The 20485-nt window shown below is 46.8% G+C and overlaps 2 protein-coding genes across 4 annotated transcripts in view; one reads left to right on the top strand and one right to left on the bottom strand.

The window, feature by feature from the left end:
- Positions 1-1440, top strand: part of NPC1 (NPC intracellular cholesterol transporter 1) — a 59715-nt gene extending 58275 nt beyond the window's left edge. For both annotated transcript variants that reach the window (XM_060613452.3, XM_060613451.3), the window contains exon 25: positions 625-1440. In XM_060613452.3, the coding sequence (XP_060469435.1) occupies positions 625-707 (83 nt within the window). In that variant the 3' untranslated portion in view covers positions 708-1440. The remainder of the gene's footprint in view (positions 1-624) is intronic.
- RMC1 (regulator of MON1-CCZ1) lies at positions 1145-20485 on the bottom strand. Of its 2 annotated transcripts, none has more exons than XM_060613453.3 (20): positions 20194-20485; positions 19379-19455; positions 17166-17250; positions 15476-15532; positions 14067-14153; positions 12011-12151; positions 11579-11682; positions 10212-10301; positions 10018-10123; positions 8635-8746; positions 7197-7241; positions 6893-6946; positions 5379-5507; positions 4716-4822; positions 3202-3321; positions 2828-2905; positions 2470-2574; positions 2305-2373; positions 1994-2219; positions 1145-1311 (listed from the first exon to the last, which is right to left on the bottom strand). In XM_060613453.3, exons 1-20 carry the CDS (start codon positions 20293-20295, stop codon positions 1232-1234), a joined length of 1974 nt encoding a protein of 657 aa, XP_060469436.1. In that variant the 5' UTR covers positions 20296-20485; the 3' UTR covers positions 1145-1231. The 2 variants fall into 2 exon arrangements, with proteins under 2 accessions (XP_060469436.1, XP_060469438.1); XM_060613455.2 differs by lacking the exon at positions 20194-20485 and adding an exon at positions 19877-20072.

The raw sequence follows: 20485 nt of genomic DNA, 5'->3' as shown, positions 1-20485 counted from the left end.
GAAGTATGCTACTAAAGGAGAAGAAAGATCTAGAAGCATTCTTTTGTACTAATGGTCATTTAATTGGTACTAAGTGTAAAAAAAAATTCTGAGATGAGAGTCTTGTCTAGGGGCTTCATGGCTGTCCAAACAACTTCACTAGTGAACCACTAACACTTTTCCTTCCTAACAAGTTCCCCTTGTCTGCCGAACAAGGCCCAGAAGTCAGACGGTGAAGGAGCCTGAGTGGCGGCGGTCCAGGGGGTTCCTCCCTGCTATGGAGAGGAGTGGCTGGGCCGCTGGCCACAGCCCAGCAGTGCTGAGAGCACCTTCTGGTCCCTTCCTCCCTGTGCCAGCAAAGTGCTCCCTCTGCTCCTCGGGTCATGTCTTGAGACTACCCTTAAGGTCTCTTTACTTCTGCGGCCACCTCAGCTTCTGTAAATGACCTGTGGTTGAAAGGACAACAGTACTAATTTGCTTGACTTGAGCTTTATAAGAAGTTGAAGCATTGAGATAGGGAACATGAGGAGTTGGGGTTTTTGAATCTCAGAGGGATAGAAAGTTTGTACTATAACAGAACTACCCTGTCGCCTTCCTTTTCTACTGAAGAAATAATCCAGAAGTTTTTTCTTTAATCCCTCACAGGCCCATCAATAAATAAAGCCAAAAGCTTGGCCACTCAAGAGCAATACAAAGGTACAGAGCGAGAACAACTCCTAAATTTCTAGCCCTCTTGTGAGGTCGGGGGACTCTGAACTGTGTCTGTGGGTCGCTCAGCCTACCGCTCACTGGACAGTGGCTGCACCGTCGAGGCCGAGTTGGACACTGGACGGTACCAGACATCAGGCTACTTAACAGCAGCAGCTTCGGCCATAGTGCTTTTAAACTCAGGAATGCAAATGTGACGCGTGAGTCGGAAGCATTACGGAATCGGAAGGCAGCCCCGGGACGCTGCGGGGCCTTCCAGTTCTCTGCGAACCAGACCTAACCCTTTGGCAGGCGGAAGGTGACACTAGCATGGCTGAGTGGGATCTGCTCCCTGACACTTTTTAAAGGCCAATCAATGCAATGTTTTTCCTTTTGTTTGGGAGTAAGCCATCACACAGATTCTATACCATATTTTTAGTAACATTTGAGGATGGTGTAGATACACTTTACTATAACATTTTGTAGTTTAAAGAGCTTTATTAATGCAATAAATTAACTTTGTACACATTTTTATATATATATATAAAAAAACTAGCAAGTGATATCAGAATGTTGTAGGCCTCATTAGAGCTTGGTCTCCAAAAACCTGCTTGAAAAAAGCAACGTGTTCTTCACAGTGTTCTCCTATAAAAGAAATGCAGATTTAATCAGATGTGGCACAAAAGGGAAAAAAGAATGAAGACTTCACAGCTCATAGATACATATGCTGGGTTTTAACTTATTTTTCTTTCATAAAATACTTTGTTTTCCTAAGCTTTTGAGTTGTCCTTTCGTGCATGGCTGCTGGGCACCTTCACAACCCCAGCAAATCCCCACCTGCTTGGGGAGAAGTAGAGAGGCCAACCTGTCACAGGTAACACCATCTTGCACCATTCGCTAAGCTACAAAAAGTCTTCAGGCCTGAAATAAAAGGGACGTGTTCCTTCCCATCCTAAAGGAGGGGATGCCTCAGGTTTCGTAAGTCTGCAGAGAAGAGTGAGTAATAAGCCTGAGGCCGTTTAAAACCCTTCGTCGCCCTTTCCTGTTTCGTTCCTGATTCTTCAGAAAGGAGCATTCCCAGACCCACGCTCAGGCCTGAGCTGTGCCCAGAACGCGTCCGCTGCAGGTTCCAAAGCCTAATTCAGATTCCACTGGCATTCTGACTTTCCTCTTACCACCGTCATGGGATTTTGTTTGTAAAAAAGCTCACGCAGTTCTCCTTAGGGGAACTTTCCCAAAAGGCTTCTCACCTCCTAGCCTGCCAGCATTCTCTTGCTACCCTGAGTCTGTGTTCGCCCCAGGCCTTTTTACCACTGCCGTGTCCTACCTGGTGTGAAGTTAGGGTTCCCTCGCAAACGCTGGTTTCGCTGTTCAAAAAACCGAAATATAGTATAGAAAAGCATGTTGTCTTCAGTCTGCTTCGCGGCATCTAAAAATTTTCGTGCAGAAATGTTGTCATGGCCGCCGATGCCCCGGATGAATCTTAAGGCAGCTAACACTTGGTGTTTGGAAAGAAGCACTTCTACTATTTCATCGTTTGCTGTCGAGAGGCGCTGGAAGGGGAGAGAAGTCCAGGTAAGCAGCGGCAACAGGAAGAGACGTGAATGCAGTTTAAAACGGGGACGAAGCAAGAGTTACCTTCAACATATCCAGAGACAGCTGATGAGCCGGCGGGTAAAAACTTTCTAGGGACAAGAGCAGACAAGCCTGAAAGACATGTTTTCACACCAGCTTCAGCATAAGATGTCAGACGGTTAAATCTGAAGTTTTTAATCCCAGAAGTAAAAGCCTGGGGCCACATACCAGAGGCTTGGAGTCACTGAGGACGTGGTACTGTAGGAACTGGTGCAGCATGTAAAAGAGGTTGTGCTGGACGAGCGTCTTGATGACAAGTTCGTGTAAGTAGTGCTGAGGACAAAAACAGGAGAAGACTTTCCCGGTCACCCAACTACAACATGCGTGAGGCCAGGTGTGTCTAGGATGGAGCTATTCTAAGTGACGGGTTAAGGTTTCTGTCACCTGTGCGTTGACAGGATGCTCGATTAAACACTAATCATCCCGCCTGAGCCCGACACGGTGACGTCGGGAGAGTCACTCAGAATTCGGTCTGGTACGCAGACCCCGCTCCTCTAAGTTGGGACCACAAATGGTTGGAAAGTACCTGTACTGTGATCTGAAACTGGTTAAGAGAGCGAATATACTCCATCAGCACGGCTATCACAAATTTATGAGGCATCTCCTACAGAAGAAAAGAGTAGTCTCAAAACCGGACGCTCGCAAGGAGGCCGCCTGCAGCTCGTCTACCCGCCCGCTCTGTTTCCGTGCGCCTCTGGCCCAGTGCTGTTCACGGGTTCTGCACAGATCCCTCCAGAACCTCCCCCCGTCGACGGTCACGTTTTGGCCTAGTAGACGCCAAACTATTAGCACTGGGTCTTCACCCAAGAGAACTCCGGTTCTTTAAATCACATCAGGAGTTCTACTGCTTTCCTCAGTTCCCTGCAGATAACATCTCTGGCTGGAGGCTCCGTCACCCACCTTCTTCTCCGTGAAGACCGACAGCACGTGGGTGTACATGTCAGACTGATCGACCACAGCCTGGGTCCGCACCGGCCTCTTGAGAAGCGGGCTGCACCGGCTCGGCCCTGCTTCTACTGCCTAGACAACACATTGCAAACGGGACTCTCGTCAGCTTCTAGGGACTCCCAAAAGACTGAATTCCTAAGATACGAGCAGAGGATGGCACTTATTACGTGGACAAAACCATTTTTCCGGTGCGGGCTGGGGCTGGGTTTAGAAGTCAGAGTTGGTCATCTTGAAAATATGCCAACGTTCACACGTGGAGCTAAAAAAGCAGAAGTCCGCTTCTGCTTGAGACACATTTTTCTCACCTCTTAAAATCCCTCATTTTCTTAATCACGGACTTTCTCGTATTTGTTATCTAATAAAAATGGAATGGTGTACTGGTCACACAGTAAGGGAATACCGCTTGTAAGGCTGGATGTGTGCGTTTCCGAGTGGTCAACAAGGCCACCCAAACATTGCTGACTTCTGCGAGAAGACGGACGACTTGCCCGAACTCTCTAGAGCAGCTCGCCCCAGGGCTGACGGTGCAGCTGTGGTAGGGGCTGGAGAAGCTCCAGCATTGCCGGGGAGGAGGGGGGAACCACGCTCTGACCGGCATGCATTTAAAAAGACTCAGAGCCAGAGCAGCGAGGCACAGAAACCCATCTGGGGTCAGACCTACGGATTGCCACAGCCCAGTACACTAGCAGCAAGGCCGAGGAGGCTCTGCAAGAACCCAGCCCCCCTCGCGTGTCTCACAGGACAGGGACAGATGCACTCCGAGGTCACTCGGCCTTCAGTAGCCTGCGTCAGTTCTCTTACCCCCGAGGAGCTAAAGGGGAGTGCAGTTCTGGGTTCCTCGTTACTGCCTAAAACCACTTCTGTTTTAAGCCTCAGGACTAATCAGGTCCTTGAAGTGAAATACGTCCTTCCGCTCATCCTAACGGTATAGCAGAACCTGGCTACAGGCCACGTCAATGGTTTCTAGCCGTTCACGACAAACACGTGAACCCGCTCTGTGGAAGCACAGTGCTAATACGTCATCACTATCCTGACAGGACGCTGACCGAATGCCAGCATAAGTGTTAATTTTATAGCTGTTACAGCCTAAAAGGAAAGAAAGAAGATGCGGCAAAAAGATTATACGCCTAATTTGTTCAGTCCAGGCTCTGACCGGGCAGAAGTATGTATAAAGTAAGGCAAAGCCGAAACTGCTTTTCTTATCCACCAAACAGATAAGACCAAGGATCTACCTGTAAGATTCAACACAAGTTAAAAACAAGCGAAGGCATTAAGTGACACGCAGCCTCAAGCTAAGGGGAGGCACAAACTCTGAATCTGTGACCCCCAACACAGCCACCTTGCCACCTGGCACGCACACCCCAGTCGTGTTATCCCACCAGAACCTCGCATTATAGTTGGTTAGGAAATACACTGGGCGGTGGGGGTGGAGAAGAGCCCTTTGTCCCAGCACACACACAGCTTACCGTTGTGTAACTCTGCTCGGCGTCCAGGTACTTCTTGTACTCGTGATTGAGTTTGTCGAAAACCGTGGCGATCACAGGTAAGGTTGCTCTGTCTGACTCGCTCAACACTGGGAAGAATGTTCAGACAGGTCAAGTGACTTTATATCCACTTCAGAATTCAGACAGTTGTTAGCACAGAAGTAACTAACCTCAAAGGGTTACCAGGTAAACATACCTTCAAGGAGCATTCAGAGAAAGGGTATCATTTGGAGATTGGAAATCACTCACCAGCCCTTCCTGGTTACTAGGAAAAGGAGCTACATACAGAAGCTTTCAGTAGAAAGTGCTCAAAGTAGACACATACGCAGTGAGTGACTTGGATTCTGGGAACTGTTTTAAGGCTGGAGATGCTAGCTCATTACCGTCAAGTGCGCCACAGTTAGCTTTGCTTTTGCTGGAACCATCCAATTTAGCTTTTCTACCCAAGTCACTGTGAGTCATTTTTCTGTTTCCCGGTCTTTCCTTCCAGGGGGTTAAATAATTCATTCTTCAAGTGAAGAATGAGGTTACACACTATGGACAAAGCAGACAAATGTGGCCCAGCTCCCAATAAAGGGTGTGGGCAGCCCAAGCCGAGTACTGAGTACTAGAATCAGTCCGATGGGGAAGGACTCGTCCACTTACTCTGCGAACAGACAGACAGGATGACCATCTTGCACTCCTTTCTCTGGAGGAGAAAGTCCATCAGTCTTCCTTTATCTGGCAAGAGGTTTACGATAGGCTGAAGCTTTACTTGGAGGTTCCAGAGGTAACCTGGATTGAGGAGGCAGCAAATTTCATACTGGACGCAAACGAGAACAAAAGCCCAAAAGATGGTTCCCCTAAAACATTTCATTTGGGGGGCGCGGGAGGGGGCCGTCCTGCAAAGCACTGTTGCTACCCTCTTCTTACTAACCCAAGCGCAGTCCAGGGAATGCAGGACACACCTGACGACAGAAGGGACGCCCAGCCAAACGACCACCACCCGCTTGACGGTTCCAACAAGGTCACCCTCTCCAATCAGAGGGACATCAACGGTGTAGCTCCCGAAATAAGTGCGGGTGACAAGTCTTCGATCAACTCAGAGCATTTCTGTCCCCACACCCAGCCCCCTTTTAACCTTGAAGGTAGAAAAGGATGTCAACGTGCGGTATTTACTTTGGTCCTATACTTTGGTTTCTCCCGCACTGGCTCTTCAAGTCAAAAGGTAACTCCCGAGGCTCCCAAGGGAAGTTCATAATTCATGCATTCACCAATCCATGAATTTCCTGAACACCCACACTGCCAGGTAGACAGGTAGTGCCTTCCTCAATTGGGGTTCCACGAGAGAATTCAACACTGCATTAAAGATGACCTGAGTGGTCCCCTTCTCAATTCTCCTGCAGCTGGTCCAGAGCCAGCACCGTTCCAGATGGAGAAGGGAGAGGGGAATTCTACATGCAGTGGAAACCTCGAAAATTCTCGCGAATCCCAGTGGGTAAGACAGGAGAATACACAAGATGACTGAAGACAAATGTGGAAAGTACTCCCAACAGGAAGATACAGGTGCTAGGGGGTTACCAGGAAGAGAGAGCTAGCATCTTGAAGGAGCTTGCCCAGCACAGTGGGAAGCAGGAGCGCACTTCTATGCAAACGGAACAGAAAAGGGCAAAGACACATGTGGGTAGGACGGGGGGTGTTAAGGACAGGGCAGGGAGGGCCTTGTACACCATGCTGTGGAGTCTGGCTTTTCAGAACAGACAGACCTAAATGGGCTAGAAGCAGGGGAATAGCCATTCTTAGTTGTTTATTATAAAACTAATATAAGCGGGGCGCCTGGGGGCTCAGTTAAGTGTCCGACTCTTGATTTCAGCTCAGGTCATGATCTCAGTCTGTGGGATCGAGCCCCACATTGGGCTCTGCACTGACAGCATGGAGCCTTCTTGGGAATCTCTACCCCTCTCTCTCTCTCAGAATAAACATTTAAAAAATAATAGTATATGCTCAGGATAAAACAGAACAGTAGAGAACAGAGTATAAAGTGAAAAATGTTCCCATTCCTAAGACTGAAGGAAGAGGTCATTTGTCAGATTCACCTTGAACCTGTTACTGGCTACAAGTGTCATCCAAAACCAACAAGTAACTATTTTCTAACGTGATGACTGTCCCCTCTGACCCACCTTGGCTTGCGCTGATGATGATGTCAGGCTGAAAGACAATCCAGGATGAAGAATCTGCATGTTATAGGAAATGGTAAACCAGGATAAAAACCAAAGACAAACCCAGTTCTGATTAGCACTCGCCCGCCCCCTATTTGCAGAGGCTACTCAGGCCCAGGTGGTGAGGAAAGCACCCCCAGGGGGGCTCCCAAGACGTTATTCAGGTTATTCACAGCTGCCAGGCAGGACTGTTCTCACACACCAAGACAAAGAAGGGTACTATCTTCCCTTCTGTGCCCAACAGTAAAGCCTTTGTAAAGGATACAGAGTTTGCATGGGATGGGAGACTGGCTGGTCACAGGAGCAGGACCTGCAAATGGAAAAAACAAGTGTGCAACGACAATGCCACCAGGAAATACTGCCCACACCAGTGCTCAGAGGGTGAAATGCAGTACTTTTAAAGCCTTCAGTAAATGGTGATTCGACTACAGTTGAATAAGGAAGGAGTGAACTGTCTTGTACCACTGATACCACATACAAGGAGGAAGGGGGAAGTTGAAAACAATCCGTGAAAATGGCCTCCCAAGAAGGGGAAAGTACAACAGACTCAGAGTTGTTCATTCTTCTGTAATAACCGAAGAGGACTCGTCTTCATTTACACAGTAAATCACCAAGTCCTGGATGGTTCAAAATCACATCCCCAGGCCAGTCACTGAGAAGATTTCAAATAACAGTGCTTTGTGCTTTGTCTAAATAATTAGCTCAATTCCCCATCGCACAGGGTAGGTCCAGGCACAGAGATCTCCTCTAGGAAACAGACCCCAAACACCTCACATGACAGGGACTCTTAATTCCCAGTGGCACTGCCCATGCATCCATGGTAAACCTGAGAAGTGCAGCCCTGCAAATTAAACATCGTTCCCAGTCCTGCTCCGATTACCCAGGGACAATCAGAAGATAGGTTTTAATCAGCTGGTTGGAAAATATGGTCATTTTGGACAGCCCACTCAAAAGAGGGAAGGGCCCAGACAAGCTAAGGCAAAGAACACCTGAATCTAGAACCTGAGAAGTTCTTGCACGCGGGCCTCAACTCTGGCTGCCAATCACATGGACTTGACCGCTCTCAGGTGACAGCGGGTGCCCCTGTAAAGCCCCCCGGGTGATTCTGATGTGCAGTCAGCTTGAAAACGAACAGCTGAACAGACCAACAGCAGAAGGGGGAATGAGAGCAGCTACCAAGCGCGTCCCCACGACACACCCTGCAGCAATACGGGGCAGGCAAGATACAGAGCCGCTACAAGCCTGCATGGGGCTTACAACCTAGGGGGTTAAACATGACGAAAAGCCTTTAGCTGTGAAAAATGCTTTACCAACCCATGCTCTGGAGGCCAGAGATTCAATGGACTTTTGAATTCTTATTAATCGTTGCCCAGGCTATGATTTTGATCACACCTGGCATTTGTTTTGTTATAACTGGCCAATTTGAACCTGACTGCCTTCTAACTGGTCCCAAACAACCAGAACGGAGCTGAAGGTTAACGTCTAGATTTGGCTTTCCACCAGTTCACCAGCGGTTACCTTCACGCCACGTAAGCAGGAGACACAAGACAATCATTTGACACAACCTACTCTTTTAATGCTCACATTATTAGCCCTGGAAAAGGAAGATGCTGGAAGGAACACAAAGCCCCCCCAAAAGCACAGGGGCCTGGGAACCCCTGTGTGTACCCCTCATTCCATCCACTACACGGAGGTCCCCTTACCTGCCACGGGGATCTGATAGGGCTGAATCGAGCGTGCCGGAAGCACCGGATGATGGAAGGTGACGGTGCCATCAAACTCTCCCCTTAACTTGATGTCAAATATCACCGATGTCTGAAGTGGAAAAAAGTAAGACTCTGATGCCAAAACAAGCCATGACTTGGCCTGTCCCTTCTGTTCTCTCAGATCCCTCCATTCCCGTCAGCTTACAGAGTCTGCATGCCCTGCGCTGCACCCCCACAGGCTGGTTCTACGCGGGGAGGAGTCTGCTGTGATATCACGACTCTGTTACACTGTCCCCCACGCTCACGCACACCCCTGGCATTTATGACAGGCTGCCCTTGAAAAGCTCCAAGTGATTTCAGCAGATCTTTTTCACTTCGACTAGAAATACCTTCATTAGTCAAGATAAGGGTATTGCCACCCTGCGGGAGGCACGGGACACAAGGAGCTTGTCTGTGACCAGATACCCAGCTAACCATGTAGGAAAAAAAAGCAGGACCCGTTCTAGTCTTTCTCTTGGGCCACAAAGCCTCAAAATCATTACCTAGCATTATCTGTACTCACAAAGGAAATACAAAGCTTGTGTGCTCATGCAAGACTGTGCTTCTGCAGTAAATTCCCAGCTTGGCTGAGCCAACCAAATAATTGTTCCAGAGTCAAATACCCTCATGTGCTACTTTCTGGAATAGTTTTTTTTTTTTTTTTAATTTAAAAAAAAATTTTTTTTTTAATGTTTATTTATTTTTGAGACAGAGAGAGACAGAGCATGAACGGGAGAGGGTCAGAGAGAGGGAGACACAGAATCTGAAACAGGCTCCAGGCTCTGAGCTGTCAGCACAGAGCCCGACGTGGGGCTCGAACTCCCGGACCGCGAGATCATGACCTGAGCCGAAGTCGGCCGCTTAACCGACTGAGCCACCCAGGCGCCCCTGGAATAGTTTTTAATTAACTGTAATCAATAGACAGGGAATCACCGTTTTTTCTCAACCATCTAGAATACCAAACTCATTTGCATCTGGAAGACCAAAGCTTTAGCATGGAAAGTACTTTCTAGTCTCTGTTCTGCATGTTTTGTCAATTTTCGTAACTTTTTTTTTTTAATGTTAACTTATTTTTGAAAGAGCACGCACAGGGCAGGGGCAGAGAGAGAGAGAGAGAGAGAGAGAGAGAGAGAGAGAGAGAGAGAGAGAGAGAGGGGCAGAAGATCCGAAGCAGACTGTGTGCTGACAGCGGTAAGCCCGATGTAGGGGCTCGAACTCACGAACGTGAGATCATGACCTGAGCTGAAGTCGGCCACTCAACAGACTGAGCCCCCCGGGTGCCCTAATTTTCCTAACTCTTAAGCCACACTGACAGACCAGACACCCACACATAACCCCTACCTCTGTATCCTGATGATGAACGACCACCAGGTTATCCACCACGTTTAGGGCAAACTTCCCCGTCCGATTTAACTTTAATATGTGCATCTTTTTACAGGCACCTTCTCTGTAGGATAACAGAAAGGTCAAAACATAGATCGACAAGCTTTAGTTCATATTTTAAAATTGGAGGAGGAGGACAGCATTAAATATACCGTGGTAGATGATATAGGACTACCTCCGCTCCTGTACTATTGGAGGTCCGAGAATGATGCCTCAAGAAGAGAACGTAAAGCTGTCCGTATCTGGAGAACAAAGAGACAGACTTCACACAGGACATCTGAAACTCCTCTATTCTAAATGCTAAATTATGAGGCCATAAGAGTTAAGTACATTATGACATATTCCCTAACAGAATATTTCACAGCCAACAAAAATATTTACAAAGTGCAGCTAAAAAAAAAAAAAAAAAACCAAAAACCCAAGGCCATTATATAAAAGTGAAAACGGGGATGCAAAACTAAATACAGCTCCATCACAGTACTTTAAAAGGAAGACAAACTTCTGCACAATGTCCAAAACTACTAGAAAGAAACACATGTTGTTAATAGCTATCCTTGAGTAATAAACCGAGTCCACTTTCTTTTTCTGGAACTTTCTGTATCTTCCAAGTTCTACATAATGAGTACATTCCTTGATAACAGGAAAATATAATCACTCTTCATTTATAAGCCTCATGGAAGAAATGCTCCTGTGACCAGTTCCTGCAAGCACATTGCTATTCCAGTGGCTGACACTGTCCTCGGTCTGCCACAGGGATGAGACCAGAGGGAAGGGAGTGGGTCTCTGCCGCCACTGGGTGAGGACTGCCCTCACTGTTTCTGTTCTCTAACCTGGGATGCCACAGTAGATGGCCTTTAAAAAAAAAAAAAAAAAAGGCATTCTAACGCCCAAAGAACATTAAAGTTCAAAACCACTGTTTTAGGCCATAGAAGAATCCAAGAAGTAATTTAGGAGCAAAATTTGGACATTTTTGAATTGGGTTATGGGTACATAAGGTATTCTTTGCATCGGTTTCTATTATGGTGTGTTTAAAACTTCCATAATGAAGCTTAGAAATTGAGATACTCTGCATTTACAAGCGAGGATACCTTCCTACATAAGTAATTTAGTTCCATGTTTGTTAGATAAACTATGTTCTTTAAAGCCAGCAGGATATGTTTTAGCTAAAAATAAATAAATAAAAGTCCTAGATAACCTTCAACTACTCACAGAATAAAAAAAAAATTATAGAACTAAGATACCTAAACAACAAATTGGTCCAATGTTCTCATTTTATCAGACCAGAATGGTGGAAAAAAACTTCCCTCAGATCACAAAGCTAGAAGAATCAGAAAAGAATGCCAAGCTGACGACCAGTTTTCTCCATTCATAAAATCTAGACACTGAACGGGAAAGCGGGAGTCTTTATCATGTGCTCTGAGGGCACCTGTCGAAAGTGCTGTGCTTTTATGATGCACTTCTGCTACTTCTATTACCAAAAGCAATGTCAGGAAGGAATTCTCTCAAAAGACAGACATACATGGTCGCCATCGCGATGTCTCTCTCGGAAAGGCTCAGTTTAGTTGACTTGGGCGCAGCTGGTAATTCAATCTCAAACTTGGGCAGCTTTGACATAGTGCCAGCCTGTTGGGGTGATACAAGTTTTAGGAAAAGCTGGTTAAACCTCTTTGATGCTTTAGCATTCCCTACATAAAACCACGGAGGACAGGCACACACTCTGTCTCTCCATCCTTTCCGAAGTCCCACTAAGTCCTTACTCCCTGGAGTCTGTCCCCACAGAACGAGTCATTCCTGGCCGTGACAGGATGGTACAGTGTGCCCTCTAGTGGTCAGAAGTGGTGAGGTTATTGGAGAAACTTGCCCCTTTGAAGTCCGGGACACCTTAGTATATTAGAAGAACAGGATGGGAGGGGGGAAAGGGAATTTTTCCTAAAGACAGGCTCACTCGTACCCGAAAATAAAAGGGCTGCAGCACATTTCCAAGGACTGTGGTAGACAGCAGAATCACAGCACCCTCAGGGCAGTACATGTACCAATTCACGTTGATATTCTGGCTCTTCAGGAGTTTGAGATTTCGTTTCTCCGGTAACACCTGAAGCAAAGTTCGAGAAACAGAATCTTTATTTTAAAATCAGCAAAATGGAAGACGACTGATGGTAAATTAAGAAAACAAGAAAAATCTGGAAAAAACCACTAAGTAAAATTGCACAGGTTTTTGTTTGCTGCAGCTACTGCTCCCCACGCTCAGTGCTTTACCAATCTTGGCTCATTTATTCACAGCACGACCCTGAGAGGCGGGCAGCATGGATACCTGACCAAGGAGAAAATACGGCTCAGACACCGCTATGCAGTCACAGCCCAGGCAGGCCAGTTCCCCACAAGAGCCTGCACACTCTCCAGGCATCATCCACCCAAGAGTCCAGACTACATACTCCCTCCTCCAACCCGTGGAAGCAAACGCGCACCCCACCCCCCCACCCCCAACGATCCCATGCACTGAATCACCCACACCCAGCCTGTAGCACCTGCCTTCCACCTGGCTCTGTCTTGACTCCAGGTAGCACTGAGTCTGGGAGCAGCTCCCTTTTGCTAACAATCGTGTTCGTGAGACTCTGCATGCAAACCTAGTATTTTATGGTTGAGGCAGGTCTTAAATATACTCTAAATATTCATATAAATTAAGGAACACTGTATAGAGCTCCGAGACATGAATGCTCCTAGAACACTGTGCTCCAGAACCGATGTGGAAGTCATGGTGGAGAGGCATGGGTTTCTTGACAATTCAGATATGAAATGGATACGCTAGAGTCCTCTTTCTTTTTAACTTATTTCTTGAAGATCTGAAGACCATCTAGATGACATGAATGTACACTTTTCCACTACAGAGAACAGAAAAGTATATGATTGCCACAAGGAACCCTTCGGAAAGCAGGTAATCCTATCCACGCTACCATATACACAAAACTCTCCTTCTATGTGTACGAGATTTGTGCAGTTTGTTTTCTTTCTGGTGGTCATTACAAAGGTTTTGAGGATGGCCCCATGGCAAAGCACCAACATCTCACATTTTGCTTAACGGGTGTATTTTCTCCATCTGTACATTCTAAATTATACTGCTTTCATTAGGTCAACAAAATTGAACCCCGAGAATATCTGAACACTTTCTAGATTAGCTCCACTGAAAGATTCAGAAGCATGCTCAACAGGTCGGGCAGCTGGAACATATTACAAGACAAGGCAGGTACCAAGTCAAGTCAACAGAGCAAAAGGGCAGCCTGTGCAACGGGAAGTATTTGCAAACCATCTCACCTGAGAAAGGGCTAATACCTAGACTATATGTCTATGGACTCATCATATGCAGTTCTGGCAAAAATGTGGAAAAAGATATCCCTATACTGGAAGTCACAGAGCAAACTTCTGGACAAAATTTAGCAATATCTGTTCAGCTTTTCGGATGTTCGTATCTGTGCCGTAATTCCCCTTCCAAGAACTGCCTCACCCAAGAACATAAAGAAATGTCTGCAAGCATGTTCACTGCAGAATTGTTTACAATCACAGAAAAATGAGAACAAGCCAGAGGTTCATCAACAGGGAATTAATTAAACCGCAGTGCACCCACACAACAGAACACTACTCAGAATAAAATATGGACAAATGTACAAGCCCCACTGCTATGAAAAAAAAGCCAGCCACAACTTCATATACAACATTCCCATTTTTATAAAAAAATGAAGTTTGCATGTGTGTAGGAAAACAAAGAAAAACGTACTATTCATACTAGTTATTTCTAGGGATTATGGGGGTACTTTTACCTTCCAGATAGCCTGGTAATGTTTAAACGTTTTATAAAAAACATGCATTTCTTGTAATTAGAAATAAAGAACAAAAACCCAAACAAAAACCTAAAGTTCAGAATCTCAAAATGTCTATTCAGTAGTGAATTCAGAAGGCTGCCACACTGCCATCACAGACCGTTGTCCAGCAAACAGAAGTGATCAACATAATACCTGGTAAAATTCAATTCCTTGATCTGTTATGAAGACAATTTCAGTAGAACTGGTCCAACAGAATCCAAGTATGTTGGCATTCTTGGTCTGAAAAGGATTACAAAAAATTTTTTTAATTAATTAGTTTTTGTACAACTCTTCAAAAGCTTAAAATACTCTACTTCTCACACTCTTTAATAAAAGTTACCCCGATTTGATTACTTACCAAGAAATCAAACTTTCTTTTCAATACAACATTCCCAGATTTCCACCTGGGATGCCTCACTAAAGCACCTGACTCTTAATTCCTTCTCAAGAACAGAGGGAAAAGCCTGAATTTTGCAGAAAGGTAACTGACCAGCACACACAGATATCAACTTCTTCCTTAAGGAAAATCAAAGGGCAGGTGACTTTCTCTTACCTGTATTCTAAAAATATGCATTATAAAAGTAGAAAAGCTTAGAAGGTTCTCAATGAGTGTGGACCAAGATGGGGTTGGGGCCCTGAGCCCAGCCCTTCGCCTCCCCTGCTGCACAGCAGTGCCCCAAACCTGAGGCCGCACAGGGCTAGGACAGGGGCTCTGCGGCGCACAGATCCAGAGGTCTGTGAGGGACTCGGTTCGTGGGCCGAAGGGCCTCTCCTTGTCGCAGAGCCCACCCTAAACTCCATTTAGCAAAACCACTGTGAAGCTGCTAAAAGCCATACCCAGCCACTAGCACCTTCCGCTACCTTCCAGGGTGTCACATTGCTGCTTTGAGCTGAGCCCCACCGCCTCGCCTCGTTTATGCTACCCAGCAAATATCTAATTAAAACCGATTAGAATCTACACTTGGGGAAAGAAAGTGGAAGGACACAAGGACAACAAATCAAGGAAACATCATCAGGAGAGGGGAAAACACTCCTCTTCCTAAAACCTCCTACAAGGCCGCTATAAAAGGAATCCAGGGTCTGACCCCCCCGCACAACCAGCACAGCCGGGCGATTAACGTCCTGTCACCCATTTAATCCTCCCGATTTCATCTTATAAAAGAAGAAACAGGCTTTTAAAACTGGGATGACTGGGTGGCTCAGTGGGTTAAGCATCCCACTCTTGATTTCGGCTCAGGTCACGAGCTTAACGGTTCTCAAGATCCAGCCCCAAGTCAGGCTCTGTGCTGACAGTGTGGAACCTGATTGAGATGCTCGCTCTCCCTCTCTGCCCCTCCATGCCCGCGTGCTCTCTCTCTCAAAATAAATAAACATAAAAAAAAAAACAAAAAAACAAAACTTTTAAAACTGTCCAAGTCACAGAGCCAACGTGCAACAGGAGTCAGCATAAGGCACAGCCTGCCTCCCAGGGTGTGCTGGCAATTCCCAGGGCACGCTGCCCCTCCCCCACATCACCCACACAGTGAGATGGCCAGCAGCCGGGAAAGGATCTGGGCTCATACCTTGCACTCTTGAGTGTATTCCAGCTGAGAACTATCCGGGATAAAATTAGAGAAATCCTGAAGAGTAAAAAAACCACAAGGAGAAATTGGGATCAAGCAGCATACTGCCAACAGACACTGGCATACCACCAGACAGACAAAAGACAAATTTAAAAAGGGGCGCCTGGGTGGCGCAGTCGGTTAAGCGTCCGACTTCAGCCAGGTCACGATCTCGCGGTCCATGAGTTCGAGCCCCGCATCAGGCTCTGGGCTGATGGCTCGGAGCCTGGAGCCTGTTTCTGATTCTGTGTCTCCCTCTCTCTCTCTCTGCCCCTCCCCCGTTCATGCTCTGTCTCTGTCCCAAAAATAAATAAAAAAAAAAAAAAGTTGGAAGACAAATTTAAAAAGTGATCGGAAAAAAAACCGGATAGAAGGCAGGAAAACTAAAAAAAACAATTTGGACAATCTGTCCCCTTCCAATGCAACTTAAAAAAAAAGTTAATCCGATTATCCAGTTAGTTTAGAAACTGATACCGAAAACCAATGGATTCCAGAGAAATGTGTTGCTGCCTCTTAGAAGAGGCTTTCCAACAATTTTAGCAATTAATACTGACAGGGGGAAATCAGATTCTGCCTGTTTCCAAAAGGTTTTGCTCTACTTTACAAATGGTGACGGTGAATACTTAGGAAAGTGAAAATGCTTAGGAAAGTGAAAATGCCAAACGGGTGCTCCAACTTTGAATGTCTGTTCCTAGGGGATCAAGCATTCAAAGATGCAAGCAGTGAGTAAATGGAGTTACTCCATTAAAGCTAATTCACAAAGTTACCAAAAATACAACTCACATGATCTATTCCGCTACCAATCAATCCAAGGTTGCCTGAGGTTCCAAATTACTTTAAAACATTTTTAAGTCAAAAATGACAAACTAAGGTCACAAATATTTATCCCTTGAAATGTCTCTCTCATCTTCAAGAATTCCCAAGGCTCGGGGTGCCTGGGTGGCTCAGTTAAGCATCTGACTTTGGCTCAGGTGATGATCTCACAGTTCGTGGGTTCAAGCCCCACATCGGGCTCTGTGCTGACAGCTCGGAGCCTGGAGCCTGCTTCGGATTCTGTGTCTCCCTCTCTCTCTGCCCCTCCCCTGCTCACACCCTGTCTCTCAAAAATGAATAAACATTAAAAAAAAATTTAAAAAAAGAATTCCCAAGGCTCAAATATAGTACAACAGAACTATAACTTTCAGGACATTAAAATAATAAATGCTTCCTTTAGCTGTTTTTTTGTAATTCATTCTCTTCTAAGTGTACTTCTAATGTCCTTTCCTTTACTCTGTACTTAAAGATATGTCCTGGGGCACCTGGCTGGCTCAGTCAGTAGAACATGTAACTCTTGATCTTGGGGTTGTGGGTTCGAGCCCCACATTGGATGCAGAGATTACTTAAATAAAACTTTAAAAAAATAAACAGGGGCACCTGGGTGGCTCAGTCGGTTAAGCACTGACTTCGGCTCAGGTCATGATCTCCTGGTACATGAGTTCGAGCCCAAATTGAGCTCTGTGCCGACAGCTCGGGAGCCTGGAGCCTGCTTCGGATTCTGTGTCTCCCCGCCCCTCTCTGCTCCTACACCGCTCGGGCTCTCTCTCTCTCTCAAAAATACAATAAACATTTAAAAATTTTTTTTAATAAATAAATAAATAAAGGCATGTCTTACCACAGTTTTTGAGGTCCTCTGAACAGCCAATATCTTATTTTCTAAGGAAAACTTAATGCATTTCACTTCTCCTTTGTCTTCCATTCTTTAAGAAAAAAAGGGGGTGAGTTAAAAAGTTAAGAACTGAATTCTAGCATCTATCAATTTGTGAGAAAAGGCAAGTTAAATACTCAGAAAGCAGCAGATCTTAGTTGAAAATTATGTTTCTGACACTATCAGGACTTCTTTTCAAACAACAAAATCCAACTGGCAGCAAGTTGCCAGTGAAATTTACACTGTGGTTAACAAGTGACTGAAGAATGGAGAACAGATGCACTTTCCCCTGAGAGTCACTTTGGACATAAATAAGCAAAACCCACCCAGCAACCTTCTTCACCAACCACCACCTTCCCCCGCTCACCATGCTCTCACAGCCAAGCTTACACTTTCCCATTTACTTCCCAACTCCCAGCATCTTACGGGGCCTCAAACAGATGTTTACAAGAGGAAGTCAAGGGATGAATTACAGAGCCGCACAAGCAAACTTAAAGACTGTGGTGATGGTTAACATGTCAAAACTCATCAACTGTATACATTAAATATATGCAGTTAATTATACCACCAGACAACTGTTAAAAATACACAAAATTGCTAAAATGTTTGTCATCAAAACTTAAAATTTAAAAGAGGATAAATTCAGTATCTTCCTCCTCAAACCCTACCAAGCCCCCAAATCTGGATCAGCGGCTCACTGTTACTTTCCACACCCAAATGATCACCAAGACTTACCCAAGACCTTCCCAAGCACCTCCCAAGTGCCTATGTGACAGTCTACTCGGCCTTGGGTCTGGTCTTGCGTATGCCCGGTTCAGACTACTGCAGTCGACGCTCAGTGGTACCCCTGACTTTGACACGCTCCCAGGTAATCCAAGGTCAATGCTGTGAACAGCGTGATCTTTCCGAACGCTGGTAAGATCGTGCCATGCCCCCATCTTACAATTTCCAATAAGAAAAAGCCCTAATTCCATAGCAGAATACATAAGGTTCAAGCTGACTCCTGCCAGGGGCCAAACCACCCCCACCTCTACTTCCCTGCGAGGACACCTGATCTCAGTTACACAGACCTGGAATTCTCCAAACACCCTGCCTGCTAAGCTTTGCACTCTGGCGTTCTTCGCCATCTGAAAGGCCATCTCTCTTCCCCACTCAGAATCATTCCATTCAAGCTTTAAAGTTTAGCTCAAAGACTCCCTCCTCTCTGAGGCCTTCCCCGTCCGAGGCAGTGGTCTTCCTCAGCCTACCCCAAGATAAATGTCTCCTCTCTCGTGTGCCCCAATTCTGAACACAGTGCTATTACGGCACTTTCTCACAATCGACATAATGTGTCTACACACTTGTCTCCCACACTACATATATGAGCTCTCCAAAAGGGCGCCAGGCTAATTCAAAACCTTCACATGCCTGGCGCCTAGCACAGGGCGGGGGGGGGGCTGCAATCAGTGTGTGCCAAACAAATGATGATTCATTTCCACTTCAAAAACTCGTTATTAACACAGGCCACCTGCAAAAAATTTAAGTCCCCACTGAATCGAGGGCCCACACCACACTACACTTTCCCTTCCTGTAATCACAGGAACGAAGACCAGATAACTTATCAACCAAATCAAGGCACTTCAGAAAGTGAAAGGAAGTGCTATTTGCAATTATACTGGTTCAACCTGCATACACTGGGACATCCAGTCACCGTTGGTGGAAGCTGGGATTTTCTTAATTATACAGGAAACACTAACCTAGGAACTTCCTCCACCTACCACATACTCTGGAAAGAGCCGGGCCACAGGCAAATGAAGGCCCTCCTCCGCCAAGACACCGGAAATGGACACATCAATAAACTGCCTTGTTAATTTCAAGTAGGAGGAAGTAGGTACCCTATGTTGGAGCATTTGATTCCCAAGAGACAACTACTCTACACATTTCACTCTGACATGAAGTACTGATGTGTGCCACGGAGACTGCTCGCAGGTGTCTGCTTGGCAGGTGTCTGCTTCCCTCTGCCTAGAGGCAGGGATGTGCATGCGCACAGACTTCAGAACTTTTAGGGAAGACAAAGGACAAACTTTTAAAACCACCTTCTGAAGACGAAACAGAAAAAAAACAAAAACAAAAACAAACAAACAAAAAAACACATCATTTTATTTACACGTGAAAGTTATTCTGTAAATGTCAATAGTTACCTAAATGAGATGGGATTCCTATCATCTGGGCCTTTAACTACCACCCCAGTAGCTCCACCAGATCGAACTGCAAAAACCTAGGAGGCAAAAGAAGCAACGTTAATGGCCTGAACTTTGAAAGACTTTAGACACAGACACCAGCCTAACAAGTGATTATTTCCACCACACCCCACTCTTGGTTCAGCTCAACTAAGGTGGCACATATTCATCTACAGATACCTGGTGTTCACAAGAATTTTAAGGGGCAAGGGAGTAGCGGAGACCAAAAAGGTTAAACCATTGTGAGTGCCACCCACTGTGCAAAACCGGGCCTGGGTCGCCGAGGCTACAAATTTTAATCCGGTTCAGCAAAGGCGCCACTGATACACTTAAGCACACCCTATTACTCCTCACACTGCTTCCCCCACCCTCCGTTTCCAAAATTCCAAGAATAAAGCCAATCTCAACGCCTAAATCCGTGAGTGCAAGAGTAACTAATGACAAACACAACAAAGGCACAGAGAAAGGGCTGGCGAGCTAACGGCCGACCACACCGGCCAAAGGGCGCTGCAGGGTCGGTGGCGCAGGTTCGGGGTCGACCCAGCTGTCACTTTGGAGGAGACAGGCCCCGCCGCGGTGGCGCCTGGTCCCTCGGCCCACCCAACAGCACGGGGCTGGTGCCAGTCCCGCGCCGGGACCGGAGGGGAGGCCCCAGGCCTGGTCCCCCAGCACCCGGCCTGGGCGCGCGCGCGCGCAGGACGCCGCTGGGGGCGCGGGGGATGGCGGGCAGGGTGCGCCCGGCAGCGCGGGGAAGGAGGGCGCGGGCCGGCCCGGACCTGCTTGTTGGCCTCATCGAAGAAGACGCAGTTGACCGGGTTCGCCTTCTCGAAGTGCACCGGCCGGTCGCACAGCTCCAGATAGTAGTCCTCCTGGCCCATAGCGGGCGCCGCGGCGGCGGCGGCGGGGGGTCCGGGGGAGGCCGCCAGCGTGGGGCGCGGCGAGTCAGGCCGGGAGGCGGCGGCGGCGGCGATCCGAGTGGGCGCGGAGGCCGCTTCCTGGTGCCACGCCCCCACCCCGTCCGGCACGTGACCCGCCGCCCTCAGCGCTTAAATGGGCGACTGCTGACCG

The sequence above is a fragment of the Panthera onca genome, chromosome D3 (assembly GCF_046562875.1).
Source record: "Panthera onca isolate mPanOnc1 chromosome D3, mPanOnc1 haplotype 2, whole genome shotgun sequence".
NCBI lineage: Eukaryota > Metazoa > Chordata > Mammalia > Carnivora > Felidae > Panthera > Panthera onca.
This window is presented reverse-complemented; position numbering and strand designations above follow the sequence as displayed.

Coding starts and splice junctions, on each gene's coding strand:
- RMC1 (XM_060613453.3), bottom strand. CDS start 20,295: ATGGGCCAGGAGGACTACTATCTGGAGCTGTGCGACCGGCCGGTGCAC. Junction 6,947..7,196: donor TCCCATCCCATGCAAACTCT/GTATCCTTTACA, acceptor TATAACATGCAG/ATTCTTCATCCTGGATTGTC. Junction 2,575..2,827: donor AGTTTCAGATCACAGTACAG/GTACTTTCCAAC, acceptor TTTTGTCCTCAG/CACTACTTACACGAACTTGT.